Source organism: Gymnoscopelus braueri, assembly GCF_963280865.1.
Source record: "Gymnoscopelus braueri genome assembly, chromosome: 15".
Classification (NCBI taxonomy): domain Eukaryota; kingdom Metazoa; phylum Chordata; class Actinopteri; order Myctophiformes; family Myctophidae; genus Gymnoscopelus; species Gymnoscopelus braueri.
The window spans coordinates 15,269,998-15,291,468 of NC_137620.1; the positions used below are offsets into that span (position 1 = coordinate 15,269,998).

A 21,471-nucleotide genomic window follows, 5' to 3' on the forward strand; every position below is an offset into this window, starting at 1 on the left:
GCCTGCTAACCTATCAGAGACAGGTGTGGGCAACACACTGGCAGACAGACCAGCAGGTCAAGGTCTCTACACAGCTCTGTGGCAGCTGTCCCTGGCACTGCTGTTTAAGATGATGGTCACTGTGGTGACCTTTGGCATGAAGGTACGGTCCCTGTGGGTGGTGTGTGTGTTTTGTTCTCTCATGCACTGTTTGATGGTGTGCATGTACACACACACACACACACACACACACACACACACACACACACACACACACACACACACACACACACACACACACACACACACACACACACACACTTCACATAATGTCTCCCTCACACACTCACACACTCACTCACGCTGGTTCCGGTTCGCTCTCACACATATGCATACCCATCTCGGCACATACCACAGCACATCAATCAGGAGGAATTACTTTATGCTCGCAGCCCTGATCCAGCATCATTTAACCCATTAAGACCTGAGGCCAATTCTACAAAATGTCTTCTAAATCCTAACAGTTTTTAGAAAAAAAACTATGTTGCTACATCAGTGGTTCTCAAACTTTTTTTCATGTCAAAGACCCCAAAATGATATGTATTTGGCCACGGACCCCCATCTCAAAACATCTTGTTCCAGGGACCCCCAGAAGCAAAGATGTTCGCTTTAAAATATATATACCGGTATATTAAAAGATTTGCACAAACTTTCAAGATTTTTCAAAAAATAGCAGATCTACAAGCTCCTTGTATATCTGCTATTTTTGAATAGCCGAAGAAATCAAAAAAATGACACGGATGCGTTCCCGGTCTTAATGGGTTAATGCTTTGCAGGGGAAGAAAGATGTTGCGAGGGATGATGTCTTAACTGCATGTGTCAGTGTTAAAACATTACTGCTTTGAGGTTATCCGGGGGAGACGACTCCCTTTGGCTCTTACTATCACACACACATGTGCACGTGCGCACACGCATTGGTATTACTATACTTGTGAGGACGTACCAATTTTAGCACAGCATTTTTAAACAGAATAGTGGAGAAAAGAAACACTGCTAATTTGTGGTGTGCAAGTCCTTCACCTCTTCAGTTGTTGTTCTTAACCATAAAAAACAATGTCTATTTCTCAACACACACACACACACACACACACACACACACACACACACACACACACACACACACACACACACACACACACACACACACACACACATTAAACGTACGTGACGTTTGGCACGCTAAGCACCTTGAGAGATTTGTTGGAATGCACAGCGGTAAATCTTCTCGACTTAAATCAGTGGTGGTGGAAGCCGCTGTTATGAAGGAGATGGGATCGGACAGATAGGCGTGTAGGTTTTTCTTTCCGTTTTGTTTAGCGTCTTAATCATACTGCCACACTCACTTAGTCGTGATGCCTGTACCATGTATCTTCATGTGTGTGAAGCACTTTGTAAATCTTTCAGTTGAAAAAAGCGCTATACAGAAGTTATTCCATAAACATTTCTGGTTAATCCATTTAAGACCGGGAACGCATCTGCTCATAGCGAGTGCCGCGCTATGAGCTTGTAGATCTGCTATTTTTGAAAAAATCTTCTCAATTTGTGCAAATCTTTGAATATATATATATTTTTAAAGTGAACATTTTTAACTCCAATATTTGCTTCTGGGGGTCCCTGGAACAAAATATTTTGATGTGGTCTGTAGCCAAATACATACAATTTTGAATTTGAGTTGGAACACCACTGATATAGCAACCAAACAACAACATTGATATGTATTTGTAAAGAAATGAAGATAGAAAAAAATTGCAGATCAGAAATTTAATTTCAAATTTAATTTTGAAATTTAAAAAAAGAAAACAAAGAAAACGGCATTACAAAAGTTAATCCTTCAAAGTTACCATTAGTCTCTTCTTGCATCCATCCATCCTCCTAGGTCCCGTCGGGTCTGTTTATCCCCAGCATGGCGGTGGGAGCCATCGCGGGCAGGCTGCTGGGCGTGGGCATGGAGCAGCTGGCGTACTACAACCACGACTGGCTCATCTTCAGAGGGTGGTGTTCGCCGGGCGCAGACTGCATCACCCCGGGGCTCTACGCCATGGTGGGAGCTGCAGCGTGTCTAGGTGAGGCTCTGATGAACCAGGCTGCTCGCACTGTTGTAGTGGTTGTAAAGTAACATTTACTCATTCACTCTACTTAAGTACAATTTTGAGGTCTTTTTTACTTTACTAGAGTATTTCCAATTTCCAACACTTTTACTTCTGCTCCACTACATCTCAGAGTCAAATATTGTACTTTTACTCCACTACAATTATTTTAAAACTTTAGTTACTAGTTACTTTGTAGATTTTGATTATTATTACTAAACATACATGAACCACTTCAGCCCTATATACATTTCGGCCATTTGGAAATAGCCGATCTACAAGCTCACAATGCGTCGCATCGTGACGCATTGTGAGCTTGTAGATCTGGTATTTTCAAAAGATCTTTATACATTTGAAAACTTGAAATTTAAGTACATTTTGATGCAAATACTTTTGGCCCGTGAAGATCTCTAACACAGACCCTGTCATAGACAGCTAGCCCCTCGCAGAGCCACGCTGTAAAGAATCATATTGCTCACCAGACGAGCTACATTGTCGAGGTAATGGATCATTTATATCTCTTTAGGTCGTCCTCAGACAAGCCCTCCATTGTCGCATCGTATATGTTGCCACCCAACCCTGTATCATTTTTGTCAAACAAAATCAGTCGGAAATTCACAATTTCTGATGAGATGAAAGTGCCTTGCGACAAAAGTATAAATTAATTTTGATCCCTCTCAGTTGACAGGGGTGGAATAGTCTAGAATCTATTGACCACAGATGTGAGCGTTCACCATTGCCTTCTCAGTGACAATGAAATGCAGACAACATAAAACATACACACCCAGTTGTCCCATGACACCATGACAACAAAATAAGCCCCCCAGGACACATTCCACTAATACGTAGATCAGAGAGACTGTGATCTCAGAACAGACCAGTGGATGTCTTCATTAAAAGTGGACATCACAAGTCAGTGGAGTCGTTTGAAGATCCGTTTCCTTCCAAAAGCAGACGTCTACCAGAGAAACTTGTGACGGCTCTGACATGTGGTGTACAAATGGTGTCTGTATCCAGGGATTAATTTGTTAGGAAAAAAATCGTCTTCAACGTTTTTCAGGCCAAGGACCCCTTAGCTGAGAGAGAGAGGAAGCAGCCCCCCCCCCCCCCCACATGCTGTATAAAATTGTGTGTAGCCTTGACAATTGTGTGTAGGCATGACATCACTGTTGGATTCATGTTAATGTGTTTTCAGACATCTATCCACTTAAACCGTCAATGCTTAGTAAACTTGACCTTTCACTCTGTACTTGGTCTGTGCGAGGCGTTGCGAGCTTGTAGATCTTTCAGCTATTTTCCCCTCAGAATGGGGATGCTAGGGTGTCAATGTAAAACAAGACCAGGAGACCTGGTTCTGCCAGACCCAGACTTCACATGACGTGTCAGCCTGTGTCTATGCCCATGTATGGACGAAAGGGGGACAGACTTTTATGGCTGGGACACACGTCGTGCTTTGCACGACGTGTGTCCCTTCTATGCCCATGTATGGACAGACTTTTTTGGGGGACAGAATTTTTTTTGGCTGGGGCCGGAGGACAAAGTGACAGACTTTTTTTTGGCTGGGGCCGGAGGACAAAGTGACCATGCCCATGTATGGACGAAACGGGTACAAAGCCTCATGTAAGCCCGACCCCTTGGGTCTGGCAAAAACTAGAAAAAGTGCTCCTCGGAGCACTGCCAGACCCCTAGTGGTTGAAATCTGAATGGCCGGACTTCGCATGACGTGTGTGCAGAGGAAAAGAGGGACAGACCGACCGACCGACCGACCAACCGACAAAGCCTCCTGTAGGCCGACCCCTTGGGTCTGGCAAAAATAGGTTCCTATCACATAAAGATTTGGTGGCCCCCCTGTAGTAACTCTGAGGAACCCTTAGGGGTCCTGGACCCCCTGTTGAAGACCTCTGGTTTAAACTCTATATACTACGTCGTACGACAGGCGGAAAAAAACTGCTGATCTACAAGCGCACAACATGTTGCATCGTGACTCGTTGGCGCTGACACATAGCTTGCATTGTTCCCGATTTACACGGTTCCCAACTTGTGTGTAGTGAGTAGGTCGGTGTCAGAAGGGTACCGGTCTTGGTATCGATCAATAAATCCTCAAATCCGTTTGTCTGTCTGTCACGCCTGTTCCCTTTTATGCCCATATAAGAAGATCCTTAGAGATCCCCAACGGGCAGCACCTTAGCGCAGTGGTTCTCAAACTCTGAAGCAGGGATAAGCAGTCTCCCTGTCTCTCCGGACTTTCAAAAAAATGCTTTTTCAGGTCGGGATAACAATTTTATCCAATCAGGAGAGAGAACTCCACACAGGGTAAAGGCTAAACAATTGTAATTAGAAGTGATGACACAAAGAAATAAGCAGAACAAATTGGAACTGGAACGCAATAACATTGAAGCTGATAAATGGGTAATCTCTCCTGATTGGCTGAAATTTGGCCACCCACCTTTTCTGTTTTCTGTTTATAAAAGAGCCGGAGAGACGGGGAGACCCCTGTTACTGAACAAACACACTATTGCAATGATTACTATCAGAATATAGTGCTTTAGCCCTTTTAACAAAATACTTTTTGTTTTAACCAAAAATGTCATTTACCCTACCTTTAAACCCTGCCAGTAACAACAAATCCCGCCCCTGTTTTAAACAGAATAAAGCTCCAGCTCTTCTCCTGGGTGGCCAGGTGGATCAGACTCGTTTGGTTCTTAGTTACATGTAAATTGGATTGTTTGACTAAGTAATGGCTAGGAAAACAATTTTGACCTATTTCGTGACCTTTGACCATGACCCAATCACCGCCGAAATGTAATCTGGTAAATCGTGCAATAACCAGCCTCTGTTAAAAGTTTCAAGTCATTTCGTGCAGCCGTTTTCCCGTAAAAGTTTGTAACAAAAGTGACAGGGCGACAAAAACATTCCCCTTTCCCCAGCGAGTGGGGTAACAAACGATTTGGTTACGTTATGGTTCTTTTTAGAAGGATAAAGATGGTTTATGTCCATGGCTGAAAATGATCTACACTTGGCCTTCGATGTTTCAGAAATATTGAATGATGAAAGTCAGGTGTTGGAAAATGGCTGTGCTAGCCTGCACTATATCATCCCATAATTCTACAAAGCTCTGTGGCTCTGTGTGTGCGTGCGTCCACAAAATCTATTCTGCCCGGTTCTCCTCAGTGCCTGGAGCAATTGATCTGTATTTGCACACAGCCATCGACCATCAGCATGCAGCGTGCACGGAACACCGACGCCCGTTTTTCACTTTACCCAAATCAAAATTTTAATGCTGTTTGTCAACTATATTCTGTTGCACCGAAAAAAGGGGGGGAAATGTTTGGCACGTGATTCTGGAGCGAAGAAGGGGTGAAAGAATCCAGAGACTTGGATTGTTATTTATTGTTACTAAATAAATAAAGACAGTGCCGTGTCAGGGGGAATTTCTGGCTGTGTGCAGTGGAAATGATAAGGGAGTCGCGGCTCAAACAAACTTTTAATGGCTTCATCTGTGATGTTTTATTAGATTATTAAGGTTAAAAGTGGACAAATAAAGAGTTTTCCAGATGTGTTGAGAACTGGCCAAGCTCGGTGTAATAATATTGTATTGGACTGTAGCAGTGGTCAGTTCTGCCTTCCCAGTGCCTTTGTCATAGTCGGAGAGTAAACGCAGAACAGAACAGAAGATGGTTGGATGGATGGTGTGCTGTTCCAGTGGTTCTCAACCCATGGGTCGGGACCCCCCCGGGGTGACAATTTAGTGATAATTTAAGGACTTTTAAAAACGTTTTAATACCTAAAGAAAACAAAAAAGACAATTACTGCATCAAAAGTAATCGACAAACTATACAATAAAAACTGGTCAAACATTTGTAGCTTGTAGATCGGCTATTTTCACAATATTTAGCTGTGGAACCGAGTCAAACTAAATCAAATGCCTCAACTCCTACAATTCCAAGTGCTTGTCAGGGTGGGGGGTCCCCAGTTCAAATGTGAGTTTAGTTAAAAAATGGTTTTTTTGGGGGTTCATGGCCTGAATAGGTTGAGAACCACTGTGCTATGCTGTTGGTGTGTGATGTACTGTATGAAGAACAGATGTGATTGGAGGTATTTTTGGAGCAAAGGGGGGATGCTGGTTCGTGCGGTGGTGGTGGGTGCGCTATACTCTACATAGCTTCTACTGTAGCTCAACCACACAAGCCCTTGCGTCCCTATAATTCCGGGCATGTCACAATTGCGAACATTCAGCCATAATAGTAGCATAACATTTGGTGAAGATCGCAGATCTACAAAGCTCACAGCGCATTGCAACGCGACACGTCGTGAGCTTGTAGGTTGGCTATTTTCGCTATTTGATGTACAGCAAAGTATATAGGTTTAAAGTGGTTCACCCTAAGAGGATATGCTCTGGGATCATTCTCAGGGAGAGTAGAAAGGAAAATAAACCAAGCTGAAACCAACAGTCTACAATATGTGGTCTCGGCAATATTTTTTTTTATTGTAGCAATATGCTTCTGTGGCCATGTGGATGTCGTTTATCATTACTCGGCGATAGCTAGCATGAAAAGCTGCCAACTCCAGTCACTAACAATTGTTTTCCGATGCTAACGGGGTCACATGATGTTTCCTAGCAAACCCCCGAGCAATAAGGTTATAATAAAAAGACGAATATCAAACTGGATATGGGATAATGATACGTTTTCTTCCCGAACTGATATACCATGGCATCAGTCGAAACCGTCTGACTGTATTAAGCCGTACGCGTTCTCGAGAAAAAGAATGTCCGCCGCAAAAGCGGAGCCATATGGGACGAGTTGTAGCGTCGGTGCAGGGCAGCGGGGCCACAACAAAGGCAGGAGGAGACTCCGCGGAGTCCTACTGTCCGACCTCAGCTGGAGGTTCTCATATTTGAAGATAAATAATACGTTTTGGAAATAAATTGAAAACATGTCCAAAGTTTTCAAAAATGTGTTCTGACCACACAGTAAGTGATGTTTTGAAGATTAATTATATGTTTAGACGACCCAAAATGATTGAGTGAGTGAGTGTGAGTGTTGAATTTAAAATTCGAGCCATTTGGCCGACGCTCTCGTAAAGTATTATGGGGCACATTATGAGGGCAACAGTTAAATTCCTAGGTCGCTGGGTACTGTTGTTGCGCAGTGGTTCTCAAAGTGGGGGTCCTTGAGGGGGTTCCGGGGGGTCCCCAGCAATTTCTTTTTAATACAGCATCACAATCATTTGAACCCCCCTTATCCATATTTTAAACGTTTGCTATTCAAAAATAGCAGATATAGAAGCTCGCAGCGAGCGGCCAAATATATATACATTTTTGGGGTCCTTGGCACGAAAAAGTTTGAGAACAACTACTACTGAAGCAGACGGTAGAGTGTGTCGACCACGTAGTTGCAACAGCCCCGGTTTGATTCTGGGTGGATTCAGTGGTTCCCAAATGGTGTCGTGAGACAATTCAAGGTGTGTGTGGGATTATGTGACAGGCCCACATTATTATTATTATTATTACTATATATTATACAACTATACAAAAGAGGGGCCGCCCTAGTGTGGCGGTTAGGGCACACGCCTTGAGTGCGGATGGTTGTAGGTTCGAACCCTGCCTGGGGTCGATGTCAGCAAGGGCGCTACGGGTTCCTAACGCCAAATCATATGGGTTCAGCTCTGATCCAAGTCTCCCGAAGAGGCGCGTCTGAAGCCTGTCCTGGACGGGAGTCTTTAGACGTAAAATGATGATACAACTATACAAAAATGTATCAGTTATCAGTACTTTGTGTCTCATTTCCCAACACAGGCAACTTCTATGCCCAAAACAAATATATTTTATCCATATCCAGCATACATTTTAAATAACTACATTTATTTACCCCACACAAAATTTCAAAGAGCGAAACTGAAATATAAGCTCACGAGGCATCGCATCAGGTTGTGAGCTTGTAGATCTGCAATTTTTTTGCTATGAATACACCCCTGTATTCGTAGCAAAAGATTTTGACTTGCCCATTGGTGTGCCACAAAACGTCTGAGAACCACTGCTCCAAATAAAGCAAAAGTAACAGGCATAAAAAGGGGATAATTGATTAAAAGAAAATACATGAAACCACATCAGATGAAATTTCACCCATCCACTTCTGCCTATTCAAAGCACACTACCACAATGCATGGTGTATCATTTTTGCTTAATTGAGACGTTCGGAGGCATCCATCATCTGAAACAGATTTATACAGTGTGGCTGAAAGAGACGGCTGACAAACTGCAGACGTGGTGAATGAATCAAGTATTTTTGAACCGCGTCCACGAAGGAGATTGAATTTACTGTTCAGAAAATAAACCCAAATCAAACTCAGGAGGTGGGAACTCTCCCCAACGGTCCTCCAGCCGAGCCAATCACATCACACAACAACGTGCATAATGGTCGTAGGCAGTGGTGTAAAGTAACTAAGTAGATGTACTCAAGCTCTGTACTTAAGTGCACTTTTGAGGAATTTCTACTTTACTGGAGTGTTTCCAATTTTCAGTACTTTTACTTCTACTCCACTACATCTCAGAGGCAAATATTGTACTTTTACTCCACTACAATTATTGGAAAACGTTAGTTACTAGTTATTTTATAGATTTGAATTATTATTACAAATCATGCATTAACCACTTCAGCCCTATTTAAACTTTGGCTATTTGAAAATAGCAGATCTACAAGCTCATAACACGTCTCATCGCGACGCATTGTGAGCTTGTAGATCTGCTATTTTCAAAAGATATTCTGCATTCTGCATGTACGAATACTTTTACTTTTGTACTTTTACTCAAGTAAATTTGTATTACCTGACATTTACTTGTAACAGCGTATTTCTACATTGCAGTATTGATATTTTTTTTTTTTTTTTACTTTTTCCACCACTGGTTGTAAGAAGTGTGCTTGTGTGACCAGAAGGGTCAGCAGTTCACGTCTGATACCAGGTGCAGAGGAAAGTACAGGGAAGAAAATGTGAGATTATTTCCTCCCCCCACAGCTAATGCTGTGCTGCCATTGAGCAGACATGTACCCCCTACTTAGTGGACAGGGTTGGGCCAAGTACATCCTAGGTGTTATGTGTTTTTATGTGTTATGTCTTTTCACTTTGCAAAGTGGAAATGAGTCCAGGTGCGATCCGGGAACACATGTATAGTTAACGTGTATGCACTGTTCTTATATTATTTGCTGTGGGTCTCAGTTTCTCTCTCTCATACACATACACACACACCAGTGGTGGAAAGTAACTAACTACATGTAATCAAGCACTGTACTTAAGTACAATTTTGAAGTATTTGTACTTTACTTGAGTATTTCCGATTTCCAATACTTTTACTTCTACTCCACTACATCTCAGAGGCAAATATTGTACTTTTACTCCACTACAATTATTTGAAAACCTTAGTTACTAGTTACTTTGTAGATTTTGTATTATTATTACAAAACCACTTCAGGACTATATATACCTAGGGAATTTGAAAATAGCAGATCTACAAGCTCACAACGCGTCGCAGTGACGCATTGTGAGCTTGTAGATCTGCTATTTTCAAAGGACTTTCGTACATTTGAAAACTTGTGAAATGGGACCTTCTGCATAATGAGTACTTTCTACTTTTGGTACTTTAAGTACATTTTCATACCAATACTTTTGTACTTTTACTCAAGTAAATTTTGAATTCCGGACTTTTACATGTAACAGAGTACTTCTACATTGCAGTATTGATACTTTTACTTAAGTAAAACATTTGAGTACTTTTTCCACCACTGACAGACACACACACACACACACACACACACACACACACACACACACACACACACACACACACACACACACACACACACACACACACACACACCCATGTCTTTTTTTTCAATGTAAAAACCCTGGCATGAAAATGCAAAAAATCTGAAATAATTCTGGCAATCAATGTGTTAAACCCCTAATCCTCTCTCACAAGGTGGAGTCTGATGGCAAGGCAAATAGTCATCAAATGTTTATCATGGTGCCTTCCTTGTTAATGAAACGTCATTGAATTCACGATGTCTCACGGTGTCGATCAGTGATTTGTTTTCGTGCCCTTGGGCTTTGCTCAAGGGCACAATGTTTGGGTTCTATTCTCATCGCTCCTCATCTGTCTCAAGTTGTGGGGGGATGTGACTCATGATGGTGTCATCACTGTCTTTGGGAGTTCTTCTTCAGGATTCTTGAGTGCCTTGCTCCGGGGGCATTTAAGCTAATTGAGTTTTCAAACTCCTTCCTCCGCAGGTGGGGTGACTCGTATGACGGTGTCACTGGTGGTAATCATGTTTGAGCTGACGGGTGGTCTGGAGTACATCGTGCCTCTCATGGCCGCAACCATGACCAGCAAGTGGGTGGCTGATGCCTTTGGAAGAGAAGGCATCTATGAGGTGAGTCTGACTCTGTGTGCGTGTGTGTGTGTGTCTGTGCTTGTGTTACTACTGTATACTTGGGTACATTATAGAAATAGAAATTTTTCCTTGCCCTCACAAGTCAGAAAAGAAATTGTTGCTTTATGGTTAACCCATTGAAACCTGAGGACTATTCTACAAAATGTCTTCTGTTTTTTTTTTAGAAAACATATGTTGCTATATCAGTGGTGCTCAAACGTTTCCATGTCAAGGCGGACCCCCCTAATGATATGTATTTGACCGCGGACCCCCATCTCAAAATATTTTGTTCCAGGGACCCCCAGAAGCAAACATTTGAGTTACAAATGTTCACTTTAAAAATAGAGATTTGCAAAAATGTTCATGATTTTTCTAAAATAGCAGATCTACAAGCTCATAGCACGGGCGCTATGAGCTTGTAGATCTGCTATTTTTGGATAGCCAAAGAAATCTAAAATGACACGGATGCGTTCCCGGTCTTAGCGCATCACCTCGTGCTTCGCTATGAGCATTTAGATCTGCTATTTTTGAAGTGCAAATCGTTGCTATATATTCTTAGCGAACATTTAACTCAAATGTTTGCTTCTGGGGGTCCCTGGAACAAAATATTTTGAGATGGGGTCGGCGGCCAAATACATATCATTTTGGGGGTCCGCCTTGACATGGAAACGTTTGAGCACCACTGACATAGCAACATACGTTTTTCTGAAAACTGTTAGGATTTAGAAGACATGTTTAAAATCAGCCTCAGGTCTTAATGGGTTAAATACGATTGTGTGTGTGTGTGTGTGTGTGTGTGTGTGTGTGTGTGTGTGTGTGTGTGTGTGTGTGTGTGTGTGTGTGTGTGTGTGTGTGTGTGTGTGTGTGTGTGTGTGTGTGTGTGTGTGTGTGGATTAGCACTAAATAAGTAAAATACAGTGTTTCCAAACACTGTAAACCTCAAAGAATTGTAGAGTTTTTAGGTACCATCATATGATATTTAACATCAACATTTTCCCAGGTTTCCATAAGGATTTATGATAATCTTATTTGACATTGTGAAGTGCTTTCTTGGCAAAAACCTGTATGTTTTTTGTAAACGTACTTTTCGGCCCTAATGGGTTCACCTGTGCCTTTAAAAACACATGCCCTCCTCGACAATGTAACCTAAACTGGGAATAAAGTGTTTATAGTGAACTAACACATTGTCATGCCTCCAAACACACTATGTTGCTCCAAGGTTAATGTTATGAAACACTTATTTGATATAACATTATTCTCCATAATTGCAGATAATTCGGGGTATTTTCGTATGATATTACACAAGAGCATTTTGTTTGGCTTGCATAACGTGGCAGCAGAATTCACTGTGACACTGACATTCTTGGCAAACCTTTTTATTTTAAAAATGTTTTGGAACCTTAAATGTGTTCCCCGACGGGCCTACCAATGCTACAAGAAGTATACACACACAAGTGCTATAAGATATGTTGAATAAACACTTCCAGTAAATGGCACATGTTTTACGTTAGAGACAGATTTTTATAGACTACCTCCCCTGGAGTGTTGTTTTTACATTTATTGAGACAGACGTTTTTTTTTTTTTTAATGCAAGCAAGAGCAGCCTTAGGGGGGATGGACGGGATATAGAGAGATACAGAATTTATCCCCTGGTATATATCCAGAAATTAAGGGTATTAGAGCTGCATTGGGCAATATTTCTGATGGTCACGCAGCCTGAAAAAGAACGCGCACTGTTGAAGATTTAATTGAGACATAACGCTACCGATCAGTGTGTGACTGAGTGCAAAGGCCTTCCATGTTTTTCTTTTTCCTCCATTCAAAAGCATGAATGTCCGCACAAAATCCACCCAGACTTTGAAGCTTCTCCCTAAAAGACTTCAGGCTCCCTTCTCTTCTGCTCCCAGATTCTGTTGACTGGCGTGTCCCTTGCTTTTTTAATTCGTCTGTCCACGTCCTATGTGACCCTTGTCTTTCAAATCTGCTCACCCCTTGCCCATAGCCATGCCTTCCTCGCTCTTTAAAGTCATACAGCATCTTGTGTAGCTCCATTACAGCGTTTGTCTATATGGAAGTATTACTCAAAAAGGAACGCTGCTGCGTCACTTTGTTAGAAACTGTATTTATTAACTCATTCCCTGCCAAGTGCCAACTACGTCTTTGGACGTTTGTAAATCATAAGCCCAGACCGTCAAAGATGTCTTTTTTTGGTATTCTTTTTTGTTTTTCCACTAGATGGCGCTCTTCGCTAACACATGAGTGACCATTTCATCCTCAGACACACACAGAACCAGGAGATCACATTATCACAAGATTTCATCCACACTTCCTTGTTAATCGATTTGGAAAAACGCCTGTATCTCGCCTCCCTTGTTTTTACTCTGCATTTTTGAAGAGACGTGCTACACTCAATGGCCTATAACAAGCGAACGGGGGGTTGCGTGATTTTTTTTTCTTCGCGTAAGCAAGTGAAACCCCCCGTGTTTAGCAACGATCAGGGGATTGATCATACTGGAGATAAATATTCTGTGACTACTTGAAAAGGTAAGAAAAACGAAAAATCGCTGGCAGTGGATGATTTATTTATATATTTACTCTGGCAGTGAATGGGTTAACTTTAAATGGAATGGATAAATAAATTACACAAACATTTCCAGTGCCTACGCCGTTTTGGTGTGAGAGTCGGGGGCGCACACTCGCAAATACAAATAGTTTTAATGGTGTTTAGAGAGGTTGTCAAAAAACACATTATGCTGAATGGTTATCGTGAAATATCATATAAAAAAAGAACTTTATTTAATTGAAAAGGTTACACAGTATGACTGTGATTGAAAAAGTCTGCTCACTCCCTCCCATACCTAATGCCTCCCTCGCTCTTTAAAATCTGCATACCCTCTCCCATACATCCATGCTTCCTAGCGCAAGATAACACAAACAAAACAATGTAATTCCCCTCATTTATCTGGTGGGAGGCCCACGTATCGTACAATGGGTCTTTAAGTGCCACAGCAGTTCTTTCCACTGGGCAAGAGTTTATGAGGTTGGATGTGTTTTTTTTTCCCCTCTCTGTTCCGCAGGCCCACATCAGACTGAACGGCTACCCGTTCCTGGAGCCCAAAGAGGAGTTTGCACACAACTCTCTGGCCGTGGACGTGATGAGGCCCAGGAGAGCGGACCCCGCCCTGACCGTACTCACACAGGATGGCATGACTGTAGGAGAGGTGGAGGTACAGTGTATTCTCCCTCTCTCTCGAACACACGCGCGCGCACACACACACACACACACACACACACACACACACACACACACACACACACACACACACACACACACACACACACACACACACACACACACACACACACACACACACACACACACACACACACACACACACACACACACACACACACACACACAAGCATAATAAACACAACAAACGCTAAAGGAAATATGATTAAATCAGCGTAAGCGGTGAAACAAAGTGTACAATGTGTTGTGCAAATGGACTTGACTTTTGATGATTTGAATCACAATTCCTTCGTCTATTTCTAAACGTGGAGGCTTGTTAATGTGTCACTAATGCACACGATGTGTGTTTTGTTTGTTTGTTTTGCAGTCGCTGGTGGAGAGCACCCACTACAGTGGTTTTCCTGTGGTGGTCTCCCAGGAGTCTCAGAGGCTGGTGGGCTTCGTATTGAGGAGAGACCTGCTTATATCAATAGGTAAAGATCATGACAATGTGTTTTTGATGACATTCCTGCCCGGGTAGCTCAGTCGGTATAGAGCTCTCGCCTTTGGACCACAAGGTCATGGGTTCGATCCCGGGCTCCAGCAACCGCCGCGGTATGAGTGGCACGGTTTGTGGTCGTGCGTTAAGTACTGGGAGCTGATGGTAGGTGTTGTGCTCCACCTCAGCAATCCATCTCCCAGGGGGTCTAGTGCAGTGGTTCCCAAACCTTTTTTTTAGCTCAAGACCCCATAAGAGAAATCAGACGTTTGCCCGGCACCCAAACTACCTTAGTGAAAACAGCAGATCTACAAGCTCACAACGCGTCGCTTCGCGCCGCGTTGCGAGCTTGCAGATCTGCTATTTTCAATACTTCTTATTCAAACAATTTGTTTGAATTTGTTTTCGACTCATGAAAAGTTGTGAATTCTGGATTTTTTTTTAACATCTTTTAAAATAATTAATTTAATAATTTAGGAAACAAAAGATTAAGGGATATTCACTCACGACCCCGTGTTCCTGGCTGATACCGATCTCCGACCTACAGTACTTACTTACTAATGACATTATCTAACTCAGCTATGCCTCTCTCTCTCTCCCCTCTCTGTCCGTCCAACCGTCCCTCCCTCCAGACAATGCCAGGCAGCGTCAGGAGGGCGTGGTCAGTGCGTCCCAGGTGGTGTTCACTGAGCACGTTCCGTCGCAAGCGGACGACGCCCCGCCCCCCCTGCGTCTGCGCTCCATCCTGGACCTCAGCCCCTTCACGGTCACAGACCACACCCCCATGGACATCACCGTGGACATCTTCAGGAAGCTGGGACTACGGCAGTGTCTGGTGACACACAACGGGTCAGTCCGCACACACACACACACACACACACACACACACACACACACACACACACACACACACACACACACACACACACACACACACACACACACACACACGCACCAGTGTTAACCCATTAAGATCTGAGGCCGATTCTACAAATGCCTTCTAAATCAGTAGTTCTCACTCTTTCAAGATTTTTCAACAATGTTCAGAAATAGCAGATGTGCAAGCTCGCAGCGCGGAAACAAAGTGACACGCTGTGAGCTTGTATATCTACTATTTTTGAATAGCCAACGCCAAGATCTAAAATGACACAGATGCTTTCCCTGTTTCAATGGGTTAAATTTGTCGACTAATACTACTGACGAAAACTAAATAAAAACTAAGTTATGATGACAAAAACCATGACTAAATAAAATGTCATGACTAAAACTAAACTGTCACACACACACACACACACACACACACACACATTAGCTCCCTCTAGGTGAGTTATACTTGGTTGCGCATTGTGTCGCGTATTGAAAATGGACGATCTAGAACAGGCTTGTCGAACTCATTTTGGGGTCTGGGCCGCATTGGTCAAAAAGTGACTTGAGGTGGGCAGACTGGGCACGCAGACACGGAGACACGCATGCACGCTCATGCACATTCAGTTATACATCATTGTTTTTCAGTCTGTTGTCTCAGTCACTGCTATAACAACAGCATATCACTTTTTAAAAAATTATGAAGATTATATATAAATTAATTATGAATTAATTAATTGCACGTCCCACTGGCACGTCCCACTGCCAATAGCTCACGACGCGCTGTGAGCCTGTAGATCTGCTATTTGTTAGTGCTGGTTTTCTGGTTTTCTCACCCTTTCCACGTCCTTTCAGCGGATTTATATTTCCCCAGACATATCAGTAGGCGGAGATCTCTGATCATCCGAGCCCAAGAATCCAAAACTGTTAATTCCTATCTATCTGAGTGGATCAGATTGGATTGTGGGTAGTTCAACCCCCCCCCCAAAAAAACAACAACAACCAACAACAACAGCATTGGGATCACTTTCAAAACTGCTCTGTGATCATAAAATTATCTCAGCAAACATTATGTCAATAAGAAATTTCGTTTGATTGATTGATTTAATCAAACTCAGGCCAGCGCCCTTTGGGGCGCCGGGTCTACTCGGAGCCCCTAGGGCCTCTGGCCTGCAAGTCGGGAATGATGCAAGTTCGGGGAATACTGTACACGGCGGCCACACCCGTTGTGCAATACTCCTGTTATATCTGATGTACTCGTTGTACCCGTTGATGGCTCCACGCGCGTAGGGCTGTCACGATTACAAATTTAAGTTGGCGATTAATTGTCATTCAAATAATTTCTGAGCCACATGGCTCAGAAACCGTTGGTTGGTTCCCAAGGCTACTTTACTTACATGACCCTCACACACTTGCAGCCGCAAGCAGAGAGGGACGGAAGGACTTCAAACTTGACAACAAAACATGTATTTAATAAATAGTTTTGTAGTGTGGCTCCCCGACGACTCCATTGGATGGTGAGAACGACCCAGAACTATCTTTCCCATTGTCTTCTGGATTCCATGTCATTTATGATCAACAACATCAGACAGCCCCATGGAGGCCTCTGCATGCAATATGCCACATTGTAACCATAACTACCACACAACAACATCATTTACATGACAAATAACAGAGACATAGAGACAATTGTTCTCAATAACGGACCGCTATTCTGCCCCTGATCACGTTGTTAAGGAAGCAGAAGCTTGGAAGCTCACTAAAACAATGTTCCGTGTCGAATGTATTGATCTCGTCATAGGTAGTTGCTTTAATTAACGGGATGATGTACGGAACGGATGAGGTTATTGGACAACGTTCGCGCGTGTCCCGCTTTACCCTTTCGGGGTGTACGATATCGCTTATATACAGTATACCATTGTATTATTGGTCAGTGACACACACACTTTCTTCACATTCATTATCATTTAGAATGTGCAAAAGCGCTTGGTTCGCTCCTTTTTAATTGAAATCTCTTATGCACTCACACACTCACTCACTCACTCACTCACTCACTCACACTCTCTCTCTCTCTCTCTGTCTCTCTCTGTCTCTCTCTGTGTCTAGTCATAACCTGCTCTCTCTCTCTCTCTGTCTATAACCTGTGCTCTTTCCCTCTCCTCTGTCGTTCTCACGCGACCACTGTCGTGAATGAGCTCATATACGGACCCATAGAGCCTCCACCCTGTCAACTAATCAGCCCCTCATGTTGGCTCCGCAGAGGAAAGATGAGAGGAATACAAAACATGGGAGGATAAGGCAATGACGATATTGAGGGATTATAGCAGATTTACACTTTGAGGCATCACGCTGATGTTCTCATCCAGGGGCAATTTTCACCAAAGTAATCTGTAGAATATGAAGTCGTACATCAGCCTGTACCGCAAAAGACATTTTACATGTTTAACAACAATCTACAAAAATAGACCAAACGACTATGAACAAATATACAATTTTGTGTGGCCAAAAATCTTGATGACGGTCCAGAGGGACCGAAACGTCTGTCAATTTGAATAAAAACTGATGCTGCTGAGCAAGAGCAGTGCGCGGGATATTCGGGTTCACGAAATGTTTTTCATGATTGCTTTGTGTGGTCAAAATATATAATAAAATACAACGGTAATCTTAACAGAGATGTGAACATAATGTCCAGGGTCTAAAACACGGGTCTTCAACAGGGGGTCCTCAGAGTTACTACAGGAGGGGGTCCGCCAAATCTTTGTGTGATATGATTTTTTTTCTTTTTTACGTTAACCACTTGACAAGGCCACCAGTCATGGTTCAAGAGGCATCACATTACATTTTATGCACAGAACCTCCTGAAGAGACAAGAGAGAGATGGGAGGTTGGATTCATAGGGATGATCCATGTCACAAACATCTGTGCAAAGCATTGAGTTTGGACAAAAGTAGGCCTGTGACTGAAAGCCTTGCAGATTCTTGTAGCGAAAGTGAATAAACACACGCACACGCACACAACCGCGCACCCTCGTAAACGACCGAGTTTGACCCCCGTGGTGTGATTCCTCGAGGAGAACGTCATTCCTTTGAATGGCAACAAAAGCTGCTTTCCCAGACCTGCTCAAGGTTCTTATGTCGGCGAGAATCCTCTCTGCTAAACATCGTCGTCATCATTTCATCAGGGAGTGTAAACACTCTGGTCTTCAGTGGCTCTTCTCTCTCCCCCTTGCCCTCTTTGGGCTGCTGTCTGGTCCATGAACCACATTAGAGGAGAAGAAAAGTCACCAATTAAGAGAGAGAGTGAGTGGCTAATTAGAGGCGATGAGTCCAGATCGTTCCTGTGAGGTCTCTCTGTTAACTGATGCGTTCTGTTGTTGACAAAGCAAACAATAGATGATGATTATTAAGTAATCAACGCTCCGCCCCCTCCCTCTCTCTCTCCCCCTTGACTCATTGTCCTGTCATCTCTTTTTCCTTTCCTTGCTCTGTCTGTCTGTCTATTACCCTCTCTCTTTTTCTCTCCTTTACCACCCACATCTCTCTATCTCTGCCTCTCTCCCACGCTGCTTCGCTCTCTCTCTCTCTATTTCAGTAAAACATGTAGTATATATTGCCAAGAAGCAGGAATTCTGTAATTCCTGTAATTCAGGAATACTGTACTGTAAAAAATAAAGCGCTCTCTCTCTCTCTCTCTCTCTCTCTCTCTCTCTCTCACTCTCACTCTCACTCTCCCTCTTTCATTCAGTATAGGATAAGATATGTTTATTGTCATTGCATTCAGAAGAATGCAACACAATTCTGTTTGGTGGAAAGTAAACCCACTCCAAATGGCAAATAGGTCTGTGCTCATTCTGTCTCTGTGTGTGTGCGTGTGCGTGTGTGTGTTTGTCTCTTCAGGAGGCTGCTGGGAATCATTACAAAGAAGGACATTCTCAAACACATGGCACAGATGGCCAACAGAGATCCCGACTCCATCCTCTTCAACTGAGCTCCCCTCCAGCTCATCCCTCTTATCATCGCTCTCTCATCCACTCCTCTCCTCTCCTCTGTCGTCCTCCACCCCCCCCCCGCCCACCCCCCGACACACTCTCCCTCAACTCCTCTTTCGTGGACCCGGTGGAGAATGATGGACACAGAGCCACCAGCACGGACGGGACAGACAGACGGACGGACGGACGGACGGGACAGAGGAGGAAAATGCACTTTTATTTGTTATGATTATTATTATTTTTTTCAATCCTGGTATTTCCATGGAGGAACGTAACAGTATGGACTAAAGACTCTTTGTGCATCGCGTGACCAAGTGGCGCTTCAAGTGTAGTATATTATATTTTTTTCTATATCTATAGTATATTGATGTGAATGGATGCGGTATATGTTGGGGACTATTGTTTGGTCCGAGGTTGCATGTGCTTATCGGGGGGGGGGGGGCAGCATTGTCTCAACGTCGGGGGACCACCATGGGGTCCAAACGAACCTTTACAGGTCTGTAACTCTGTGGGTGTACAAATGGAACCAAATGGACCGTAGTACACTCTTAGAAGTGAAATTAACACTGAGCATTTTACAGTGTACATTGGGGTCCCAAAAATTATGGTTCCACTTGGACCCTTGGTGGGCCCCCAGACCAAAACGATGAGAAAGACGTGCTGTAGAGAGTCACATGATCGACTCAACACTCCATGCAGCAACCCACATACAGACGGAACAGGACAGGACAGGTGACCTGAATGATGGGCGAGTTGACACGGGTACTTACAGTAAGCCTGATTTATATTTTGTTGCGTGCCGACACCAACGTGTCGTGAGCAAGGCATTGCGTCGACACCGGTGCACAACTTAAGTATAAAATCAAGCCTCAACCATCTCCAAGTCAATGGAATATGTAGCATACACTCCACTTCCCATCTTTTCCATTCTCTCTCTCCCTCCCCCTACCCCTCCCCCATTGACTGCCAGTGTTTGGCCACCCAGACAAGAGGAGAGGTTGGGAACAGGTGTTGAAGGACGCAGGAAGTGGGAGAACGTGGACATGCATCTCCCTGTTTCTTTCTCTCTCCCTCCCTCACAGACAGTCTCTCCAGTTGGTAATCAATTCTTCAGTGCATCGGAGAAGAGGTGTTTTTTTTTTCCTTTTTTAAAGGAATTAGGAACTCGTAAGTTGACGTTCTGACATCGATAACGGGGGATGATTCTTTTTCCACATCGATGCTGACAAACGAGCGAGCGATTGGCAGTCAGCCAGTGGGATTGGTACCAGACGCTTCCTGCTCCATTTTAAATTATTCCATGAACTTCCTGCAATTTGACTGTCAACGCTTCACTCTTTTTTTTTTTTTTGACACGGAGAGGAGAGGTCTTACGAAGCAATATCGGTGTGGATAATTCGACAATTGTAACAATAACAATTGCGCCGAGATGGAATACATACGCCACATGATGCACCTCCTCACTATTGTCTTCCTTTGCCTGTATCTGAATCCTCCTCCTCGCTGTGTGTCAGATGACTTTGCAAGGGAATCGGGGGAAACTCTGCGACATCGATATCGTCGGCAGGAGACCTGTGGGAGAGAAGCAAAATAGAAGAAGAGAGAGAGAAATGGAGGACACTGGGATGAGAGACTTTCTTGTTTTTTTGTGGCGGGGGGGGGGGGGTGGGGGGTGTTTGAAGATGTGAAAGTCCCCCGGGCTTCAGAAGCTCCATGCCTTCCACGCCCCCCCACCGTCAGAGGGGAGGACATGCCCAGGCAGAGTGCTCCGTGTTGGGCTGGCAGTATCCCTTCCCTCCCTCCACCCCATTCCTGGTTCTCAAAAGATTTCCTGTGACCCCAGGGGCTAGCAGGATATAAGAGTGTGAGAAGAAGATCGTACGTACATACATACACACACACACACACACCCCTGGATGAATACATGTGCATGTACACACACACACACACACACACACACACACACACACACACACACACACACACACACACACACACACACACACACACACACACACACACACACACACACACACACACACACACAGATGACTTCGTGACAGCCTGAGAACTATGCAGCATTGTTGTCATAGAGACTGTGACATTTGTGATATGATCCCTATGCACGCAGTGAAATCCTCGATGTTCACTGAACTATGGTGAGTTCGATTTAACTCTGAGGATTGTACTGGACACACACAAACACACACACACACACACACACACACACACACACACACACACGCATCCACTGCTGTGAAAACCAAGTCATGCCTTTTTTATAGACTTTATTCAGAGATCTCTCGTCTGCTATAGAAGGGCTAAAAAAAATCTAA

General features: G+C 43.6%; 1 protein-coding gene across 2 annotated transcripts in view; it reads left to right on the forward strand.

The window, feature by feature from the left end:
* The window catches only part of clcn5b (chloride channel, voltage-sensitive 5b), a 60,515-nt gene extending 41,311 nt beyond the window's left edge, over positions 1 to 19,204 (forward strand). For both annotated transcript variants that reach the window (XM_080451682.1, XM_080451683.1), the window contains 7 exons: positions 2 to 142; positions 1,916 to 2,102; positions 10,410 to 10,552; positions 13,630 to 13,779; positions 14,173 to 14,278; positions 14,916 to 15,132; positions 19,044 to 19,204. In XM_080451682.1, coding sequence (XP_080307808.1) covers positions 2 to 142; positions 1,916 to 2,102; positions 10,410 to 10,552; positions 13,630 to 13,779; positions 14,173 to 14,278; positions 14,916 to 15,132; positions 19,044 to 19,134 — 1,035 coding nt within the window. In that variant the 3' untranslated portion in view covers positions 19,135 to 19,204. The remainder of the gene's footprint in view (position 1; positions 143 to 1,915; positions 2,103 to 10,409; positions 10,553 to 13,629; positions 13,780 to 14,172; positions 14,279 to 14,915; positions 15,133 to 19,043) is intronic.
* The last annotated feature ends 2,267 nt before the right edge of the window (positions 19,205 to 21,471 follow it).